The 10,083-nt window shown below is 44.3% G+C and overlaps 1 protein-coding gene across 1 annotated transcript; it reads left to right on the top strand.

Annotated features, from left to right (window-relative positions):
* The first annotated feature begins 8,484 nt into the window (after positions 1 to 8,484).
* On the top strand, positions 8,485 to 8,856 carry LOC149329078 (uncharacterized). The gene has a single exon (XM_089562101.1). It carries the CDS (start codon positions 8,518 to 8,520, stop codon positions 8,854 to 8,856), a length of 339 nt encoding a protein of 112 aa, XP_089418227.1. The 5' UTR covers positions 8,485 to 8,517.
* Positions 8,857 to 10,083: the final 1,227 nt, after the last annotated feature.

Here is a 10,083-nt window from a genome sequence, read left to right as displayed (position 1 = left end):
GTGTGTGTCCCTGTGCATCGCGTTGAAAGAACGTCGGCAGCGGTGGAGTGTCAACGCTGGTTGAAATTGCGTCGGTAACGGCTGGCTTAAATTTGGAGAAGTTCATTTGCGCAGAAAAAATGAAATTCTTATCGTGCGCCCTGCTTCAGAGACGATTCTCTTCAGGATGGCCATCTGAGTGACAAGTAAGCATGGGAAATTAAAAAAAAGGTGGAGCGCTCCACTCTGGATTTCGAGTGTACTGCTGAAAAACTTCTATGAGCTGCATCAATCATGCGGCTCTCAATAAGTCTTGCTGGAGTTGGACAATTGGACGCAATAAAAGTTGTTTCAGTTCCAATTCAAGTAGTTTTGTCATTTTTTGATGTTGCAAAATATCGCTCAGAAGAAATAACGGTCATGGCCTTTTCAGCGCACAGGACTCGATATAGCAGCGGTTTTCTTGACATACGAATGCCTTAAAGTGCGGCGTGAGCTCAGTGAGTGCGGCTACGTGAATTTATTTTACCTCAGGAAAGGATGTTCGCTGCATTAAGAGCTTGCGTAGAACACCTGACTTTCAGGAATCAAAACTTTTTTCAAGCGCCGAAATTATATTGCCGCTTATTTCTTCCCTCACGTCAACAGAACATACCTTCCACGTCAAATGAAACTTTTGGCTGTTGAAAGCAAAGCTGAAACAGCAATAGCACCATTAATTATTGAAGTTATAAATTATTTCGCGGTAGTTGCACGATACCAAAGATTGTTTCATGTATGGTCATTTTCATAAGATTATTTGAACGAAAAAATCCCGTAAGCAGCAATTACGTGACAATAGTTGAAATAAACCTCACTAGAGGATGGCCAAGCTCAACTCTAAGTCCTTTGAACAAACGGTTAATCTGTCGTTGGACTAGTGAGGAATTCTATCCCTCCGCAATCCGTATCTGCCAAGGAATAACGCCTGTGTTGTTTTAAGTCGTTTCTGGCATAAGTCCTCTCGAGTTGCGACATTGTCAGCTTTGCAGCCCGGATCTGTCCAAGTGCTTCAGGTCTTCATCGCGGCTGCCTTTGTCGTCAGCGCCCAACAACAAGATGCAAAGTGTCGCTTTGAATTACGCAGTTCCTTCTACCCGGACATGAAAGAGACTCCGGGGAAAAATAAAAGTTGGAGAGTATCGATAGGGTGCCGCGCTATAATCACAAAGACATCCTTTTTAGAGAAAACGGAGCTTTGAGAAGGTAGAAAAGACATAAATACCATATAGAGGCGTAGCCATCACAGGCTCATTTTCGCAAGTAAAATATTTGATAGATTGACTTTTATGAGCTGATACCAGACAGAGGCTATTAATACGGCACCACTGGTTTAAAATGGCGGCAATACAACCTTTTCAAGAAAGACGTCATAAGTTTGAGTCGACTGAAGAGAAAATTTCTAAATTCAATGTTCTCGCTTCAAAGGCTAACACATTTCGGCCTGTGAGAGACTTTGATGCTCAGCTCCGACCTTGAAGCACTAGTGCTACTCGTGACAAGAGCTTAAGAGGTCGGCGCAAGTCTCCACCGATGGCCACCTAGCAAGATCAACTAATCCACTGGTTACGCTGATAATAAAAAGTTTTTCCATCCAATCGGCGACAAAAGTGTCCTTTCCAGCACGACTGAGAATGAGTTTAAGATAGTGAATATAAATGCATGGATCATATTAAACAAATCCGACTCACTGGAAGTGATAGCTACGGAACATGAACCTGACGTTATTGTTATAACGGAGACATGGTTACATAAGAATATAAAGGACGGCGAGTTCGTGCCAGCTGGATATAAAGCATTCAGAAAGGACCGAGAAGGAAGAGGTGGTGGCGTAGCCATACTGGTCAAGCAAAATATTTTGTGTACTGTCCTGCATCAATCGGGCGATAATGAAGCGGTATGGATCAAAACAAAGCTTAACGATCGAATCGTTTATATTGGAGGAGTATATAGGCCACCAAATTCCTCACTTGACGTAATTACCAATATAAGGGAATTTATGGAAAGAAATATTAGAGGAGGAGACGGAGTAATTCTCCTAGGTGATTTTAATTTACCGGGAATTAATTGTAGCTCCTACGCACCCGGGGAGATGGATGTGGCAAGCTCTGAACAACTTTTGGAGTTGGTATTTTGTTATGATTTAGTGCAAATAGTAACCGAATTCACAAGACTGTGTGATACCACATCATCTATTCTTGATTTAATTTTTGTGTCTCATGGCTTAATAAGGTTCTTGACAGATTGTCATGTTGAGGACGGATTATCAGGTCATAAAATGGCAATAGCTTCATTCAATATGTCACCATCTATCTCATCATCTGAACCAATAAAGAAGGTTTTGAATTTTGATATCGCAGATGATGTCTGTGTGCTAGGTTATCTTGAATCTTCTTTCGATGAATTCATGTACCTCTATCACACAGAACTGAGTACTGATGCTTTGTGGAGTTTCTTTTCCAATGCCGTAACCCATTGTATCGAGCACTTTATACCAAAGAATAAAAAGAAGAGCAGGCGCAGGAATCCATGGATTAACAGAGAGATTATCCATTCGAAAAGGAAAATTCAGCGTGAACGAAAAGCACGTTCCCAAAATTGCAATGTGGGTGACACAGCTTGTATTCGCCGCATGAGACATGACTTGAAACGCCAAATTAGAGAGTCAAAAAACCGTTTTTTTTTAATGTTACACTGAGGAAGTTTCTTTGCGAGGCACCGCCTAAATTTTGGGGGTATGTTAATCCATCAACCAAGCTACACGGTTCAAATGCTGAGGTTAACACTCAAGAAAGCACTGAACAATTCAACCTTCAGTTTTCCTCTGTTTTTACGAAGGATGATGGCACGTTGCCAGGCCACTATGACTTCTCTGCCCGTCCTCCCATTTCAGATATTGTGATAACCGAAGAAGGTGTTCTGAACCGGTTACTCAATATTAACACAAAAAAAGCCCCGGACCAGATGTAATACCTAATGAATTTTTAGTCAGGTATGCTGAGTGGGTGTCTAAGTTGTTTATGAAAATATTTATTTTCTCTGTTAGCAATGGTTACTTCCCTTCCGCATGGAAACTAGCCAGAATAGTGCCAATCCATAAAACCGGCAACACTTCAGACTTTAGCAATTAGAGACCAATTTCTCTCACGAGTACGTGTTCTAAGCTACTAGAACATATCATGACCAAACACTTATCGAACTATTTAGAAACGTATAACTTGGTGTCACCACTACAGCATGGTTTCCGTAAAACTTTGTCTACGATTACACAGTTAATTGAGCTAGTTCTTGATATTTCACAAACGATTAATTCCGGCGGACAGGTGGACTTAATTTACCTAGATTTCGCCAAAGCTTTTGATAAAGTCTCCCACCCTAAACTTCTGCTTAAAATCAATACTATGTTTAAAATCCCAAACTAACGACATGGTTTACTTCGTATTTAGAGTGCCGCCACCAGTACGTTGATATAGACGGACATAAGTCCAGCTTATTATCGGTTTTATCTGGTGTACCACAGGGCAGTGTCCTTGGATCGCTTTTATTTCTTATTTTTATTAATGACTTGCCAAGCCTTGTTTCTGTCCCTATAAGATTATTCGCCGACGATTGTGTCATTTACAATAGAATAAATGCTCCCAGTGATCAAATGAACATACAACACAGCCTACTAAATGATGCGATGACTGGCAAATGACCATTAATCCCTCGAAATCTGTTAATATGTCTACCACTAGGAAGAAAACCACCTTAGAATTTCCTTATCGTATTCGTGATAATGTGCTCGGAAGGGTAGATGAACACAAGTATTTGGAACTAATATTTACAAGCGACTTTAGATGTAATAGGCACGTAGAAGAAACATGCAATAAGGCTAATAAAGTGCTGTGGAGTCTGAGGTGCAACTTACATAGTACAACTCATGAAATTAAAAACTTGGCTTACAGAACACTAGTTAGACCTATAATTGAATACGCTAAAATTGTCTGGGATCCTCACACGCAAAAAAAAACTGTAACATACTAGAAAGGATTCAGAGGTTAGCCTCTCGATTCATATTTAATAAATATCGCCGAGTTCACTCCCCCTCAGAGCTGTGTCACCTTGCAGACCTTCCCAAGTTAGAATTTAGCACAAAATTCGATAGGCTCAAGTTTCTGTTCCTTATTACCAGTAACGCAATTAAAATCAATACGACCGATTATTTCGCCATTGGTTCTAATGAATCATCTAGACATTGCCATAGCATGTATATTCCGCCTCCAGTAACTCGTAACGATGCATTTAACTATAGTTTCTTCCCCAGAGCAATAAAAGAATAGAACATGCTTCCCGATTCCGTAGTTCAATCTTCTTCGCTATGTGCATTTTTGGTTAATTTGGACTCTTTTGTTATTCCGGTGAGCGCGGTGTGCTAACATGACTGGGTTAAGTCCGTGTATTGTGTTTCGTGCCTTTATATAGTGTTTTACTGTGTAGATGCTCTTGAGTGTGCGTGATTATGTTTTTTGTTGCTATTTTCTAGTATTTCTGCCTTTATATAGTGTTTTACTGTGTAGGTGCTCTTGAGTGTGCGTGATTATGTTTTTTGTTGCTATTTTCTACAATGTAATAGGGCACTGTGTACACTTCTCTCGTCCTCTTTAATGACTTGTTACGTGTACAATGCGCTTGATGACAGATTTGTTGGTATTTTTGCTTTCTTTTTTCCCACCACTCCTGTAATGACCCTTCAATAGGGTTAACAGTATCAATAAACAAACAAACAAACGTCAACATAGTCAGAAAGACAAGGCACCAACTTTTACTGAGAACAGTATTCGGATGGAGTAGTCTGCAGTGTTCTTTTCAGAGACGACATCATAGTCTGAATACACCACTTTAACTGCTAGGTCTGGGTGGTGGCTTCGGCAGGTGGAAAACTCCGCTACACAATCAAGGAGAAGCATAAAGTTGACTATCCCGGAAACAAAGACCGGAGAAAAGCTCGTCGCGCCACGAATGAAATCTAAGATGGTCAAACGCTAGCTTATTTCCACGTTCTCCATGTAGCTGTGAGCCATTTTCGCCTTCTGGGTCAAGTAGCGGGCATCTTCAAAAACCCGCAGTCAATAATCGTGCGAATAAAGCGAGCATGAAAGTCGACAACCCTGTGAGAATTTAGTAAGCAAAATCATTGCAAAACTCTAAATCTCGCGGCAAAAGTTGGAAAGAATCTGGGAGCCTTTTTCACCACCATACTGTCTTGACGTCATCTGTCCGTGACTGCCCAGACCTGAATTCGGCAACCACTGCCTCGGCTGCACGAGGATCTAGGTCTTCGCGGACTGTATGTTAGCGTTCGCGACATCGAAGCCCAGCGCAACGCATGCGTGTTCCTGGTCGGCGCGGACCGTCCGCCTGGCGGGTGAAGCCGCCAATGTACCAACGCATCTTCGCCAGTATTTAGTCGCGGAGGTGCCTTCCAACGTCGCCTAGGACTGAGCGCCAAGAACGGGGAGTAGGGGGCTTCCTACATGGGTGGAAATACAGTTTTAACCATTATCATCATCAAAGCATTCGTGTCCACTAGGCTAGGCGTTTGAATGGCATCAAACGCAGTCAACAGAGGGAATAGCAGTATGCTGTCCGCAGTCTGGAGAAAGGCGCGTCAAGGGGCGACAAAGCTCTGGCGAGTCAGAGCCGTTTTGTCTTTGCTTTCACCGCTACGGATTCCCTCTGTTGACTGCGTTTGAATGGCATCAAACGCAGTCAACAGAGGGAATCTGTAGCGGTGAAAGCAAAGACAAAACGGCTCTGACTCGCCAGAGCACCAACTAGCCCAACTTTCTGTACTTGTTAACTACTTTCAATGTAACTATTTTTCCTGCTCATCCCGCCACTCAGCAGCTACCCTTATGGTTAAGCCCTATCTATAATGGTTCTCCTAACTAAGCAGGTAAACAGAGGTGTCTTAGGGTTGACATGCTAGTACGTTATTTATTTGGAAGAGGGTTCCTTATAGAAGTAGAACACCTCAAAATAAAGCCTATAAGCCCTGCACAAGACAAGGACATATTCAACAGAACAAGCCCGCGGAGGCGGCCTAAATAAAGACTAGACACAATAAAAGCGTCTCCGGCCTCCACTTCCACGGCAAATGCCCAAACCGATATCTTCCTTTGTTGCGATTCCTTTTTTGCGGAATTCCAGGTATGCTGGGTGCGCCCAACCGAATATAGTTGCAAAACCACGGCGGCGAGGAAAGCCGAGTCTAATAATCGTAATTTGAGTGGGGCGTTGAGTGTTATGCTCGCGGAGTTCTGTGCAGCATTCTTTAACATAGCTGCGCCGAAAATTACAAGGCAGCGGCCGGGCTGAAACAATTGATTTCTGCACCGGATTAGAACATATTTATTCTTCCTCATTATAATAGCTTCTTCGCGGTGTACTAACGCACATTTGAGAGACTGTTGAAAAGTGGATGGGAATGGGATATTCAACTACCATCTAACCCACGTTGTGAAGATTTTTTGAAAAGTGATGAATGTTATATTGAGCAAGAAAACGCGCACTGTGTGTACTAATTATTGGAAAAAATTGGAGGTGAAACTTACGCTCTGCCTCAACGCTATGACGACATAGCGGTTAAGTGAAGCGGCACTGCGCTGCGATGGTAAAGGCTTATGCGATCTCGGTTGCTAGGGTGTCTCGATGAGCTACATCGCGGTAGCCTAGAGTTTTCTCTTGCCGATCCACGTCTCGCGAACAATTATTATATTAACTGCTAACTTTCATCCTGGTCATTTTGCTGACATTCCGGTGAGCAGGGTGTGATGACGCCACATGTTCACTTAATATACCTGACCTACTTATATTTCTTTCCCGTTGACTTTTTGCTCACTACGACGAGTTTTATGCAGTGCGAGGAGCCTTAACACTGCTGCGTTGCCAGTCAGACTCAGGGTCACGCCGCCAAAGCCAAGTTTCTGTTCTTGTGTAACTTCATGCACTGTCCTATGTGATCCTAACATTTTGCAGGACCGCGCATTTAATATTAACCCTGGATTAAGCAAAATGTCACACTCTCGATAAACTATCGCACTGGCTGATTTATCCCAAATTTTCAAGATGCAAAATCTATTGCACTGCTTTTAAAATAACGATCGTAAACCCTGTTTTCCAACATCAGAACTGAATGGTCGTAACATAGTATAGTACTCAGCAAACGGTACCTGCTGCAGCTTTGCAAAGGATTTCGATCCGGAGACAATAAAAAAAATGTTCATTCAGCTTGGCTTATGGAGTGCTCTAAAGCCAACCTTTATAATGAATGGCGCCAATGTTCGTTGTTTTCATTTCCTGGCTGCACTGCACTCTGCCGTGTACAGCTGCAACACTGCATGCAAGTAGACAACCGTAGAAACAAAGCTCCGTAGCCTCCTGATATTTGCAATCCACTTTGGATTGTGCGCTTTCCCTTTGAGCCCAGTTCTTGCGTTTAGAAAGCACGTGAATGTTCAGTTTTGCTCTTCCGCATGCCAGCAACACAGAGGCGGCGATTAGCGTGGTTTCGTAACCGCGTGCGTCACGGTGGCATAGCGAGAGCCCAAGAAACCAGGAATCTGGAATGGGTATAAAAAGGGTCGTCGCCCGCGCCACAGCACCAGAATCCTCTAGGATAGCATCGCTAAGCAGCTTCGTCATGAACACTCCGGTATGTGTCCGACAGAGTTTTGGAACGATAAGCAGCTTAGTCGTAAAAGAACACATCGATGCACGTTGTTATTGCATTTAAAGATATGTTGTCATCGCAGTGGAACTTACTTTCCGATGGTTTATTATGCGTCTGGTGTCTTCATATATTAATCTCAGAGTCGCTTCTAGATACCTGGGCGCTCCAAGATTATGAATCGTGGATATTCATAGTCAAGCTTTAAAGCGCAAGCTATAATATTAGGTTATCTTTAAAATAGGCACGAGGAAAGGTGCGTATGCTATGAAACCCTTCTACCTCTGCTTCTTAGAAGTAAAATCTATAGCTAGAGAAAATTCTATGCATCCCGATTTCAAAATGAGCAGTTAATCTCGGAGCCAGCACACATATCCGACATAGTAGTGCAACGACTTGAGACTTTCCTGCAGCACTATAGAAGATGTTTCCTTGGTGCGATTGTGCTCAGACCTGACTGAAATGCACCGGCTGTGACCGTTCTGTCAATGTAGCTTAAGGATGCGCTAAGATGACACTATAACAACACGTACCCCTTCGAACGGTTGTCCCTGACATACATTCTTTCTATCTCACAGATTGGATTGCTGCGTCAGAAAAATATGACCGCATCTTACTTGCTCTATGTCATAGTGGGTGCGACTATATAAATATCGAATAAACCCCGTTCTTTTCGTTTTTGACATAAATCTGTTAGGTCCCTCAATTTTGTCTGACAACTGCGTTTCACCACTCCGCATCAATTACAGGCTGTCATCATTATTGGTATCGCACTGGCGGCTTGCGCCATGGCCGGCGGTCTGGGGGGCTACGGAGGTGGCTACGGTCTGGGCTATGGAGGTGGCCTCGGGTTTGGTGGTGGCCTGGGAGCCGGAGGTGTTGGAGTCGGCAGCAGCGTGACTCTACTACGCGGTGGACCCGGCTTCTCGAGGGCAGTAGCCGGGCCTGTATTCGTAGTCAGGACGATACACCACGTGGACAAGGTGCACGGAGGAGGTGCCATCGTGGCCCACAGCGGACTCGGAGGTTACGGCGGCGGACTTGGGTTTGGAGGAGTACTCGGATACGGCGGTGGACTAGGTTACGGAGGTGGCCTCAAGTACAGTGGCTACGGCCTGAAGGGCTAGGTGTGTGTTGCTGTGCATCGCACTGAAGGAATGCTTTCAGCGGTGCATCGACATGGCTTGTGGAAATTACGTCGGTAACGGATTGCTTGCCTTGGGCAACGTTCCCTTTGCGGGAAGCGGGAAATACCTGGTGTGTGTCTTCCTTCAGAGAAGATTCTGTTGTGAATGGCCATCTGAATGATAAGTAAGCAAGGAAAACTTGAAGAGACGGAGTGCCATACCATGGACTGTAGGTGATCTTCCCAACAACTAGTGTGAGCTGCCACAAGGATTCGACTCTCTTGATGTCCCGCTGGCACTTGATAACGGGGCGCAATAAAAGTGTTCATTTCTAATCCGTGCAGTTTTGTGAATTCCAGTCGTAGCACTCGGCCCACTGTAAAGAAAATGTTTCATGTGGAGTCCATAATCGCTGATTGGCGAGCGTAGCTGGCCTACCAGGCTGAACCTGTGTCCTCTGCACTCCATACGCAGCTATACTTCCGGGTCCTCCGCCAGAGCCGCAACTGACACCCATGTTGACAGCAGCGACTTGTTGTTGTTGTTGTTGTGACTGAGAGAAGGATGAAAAGGAAATTGCACGGGCCTGCTACTGGCTCTAGCCAAGCCACCACCGCTGCCAACGTGCAGATAGAGGAGAGGTAAGAGATCAGAGGAAAGAGAAAAGGCAAGAAAAGACGCGCGTCGCAGCAACAACTGCGTCCGCCGGAGCGGACGCTGCTGAAAAAATCAGATAAGCGGCCGAAGCCGCGCTCGCCGAAGCGAGATCAGCTGACGCTTCTAGGCGCGTTTTTAGGCCCACTAATCCCCTGAGCTTACCTTTCAAAGTATCTTCAGATATTTAAGATGATGATAATGGCGATGAGGATTACTATTGTGCTGTGACTAAATTAATGAGGAGAAAGCATTATATGGCTCATCAGCGACGAAATCCGGTGCCGCTGACCGTAAAAGCGGTCACGAAAAATCTCAGATGACGTCAGCGTGAAATAAAAGAAAAATAAAATTTGTTTCGAAGGTGGGGGTGAATTAAATCCGGTACTATCAGACTGCGATGCGAGTATACAAAACCGCTTTGCTTCTTGGCGAAGAAATGGGAACCTAGTATATTCTTTGGTTGGTTGGTTTATGGGGTTTAACGTCCCAAAGCGACTAAGGCTATGAGAGACGCCGTAGTGGAGGGCTCCGGAAATTTCGACCACCTGGGGTTCTTTAACGTGCACTGAC

This window comes from Amblyomma mixtum, chromosome 9 (assembly GCF_055824585.1).
Source record: "Amblyomma mixtum isolate Tamu chromosome 9, ASM5582458v1, whole genome shotgun sequence".
Classification (NCBI taxonomy): domain Eukaryota; kingdom Metazoa; phylum Arthropoda; class Arachnida; order Ixodida; family Ixodidae; genus Amblyomma; species Amblyomma mixtum.
Note: the sequence above shows the minus strand (reverse complement) of the source record. Positions and strands in the feature narration are given on the sequence as shown.

Coding starts and splice junctions, on each gene's coding strand:
- LOC149329078 (XM_089562101.1), top strand. CDS start 8,518: ATGGCCGGCGGTCTGGGGGGCTACGGAGGTGGCTACGGTCTGGGCTAT.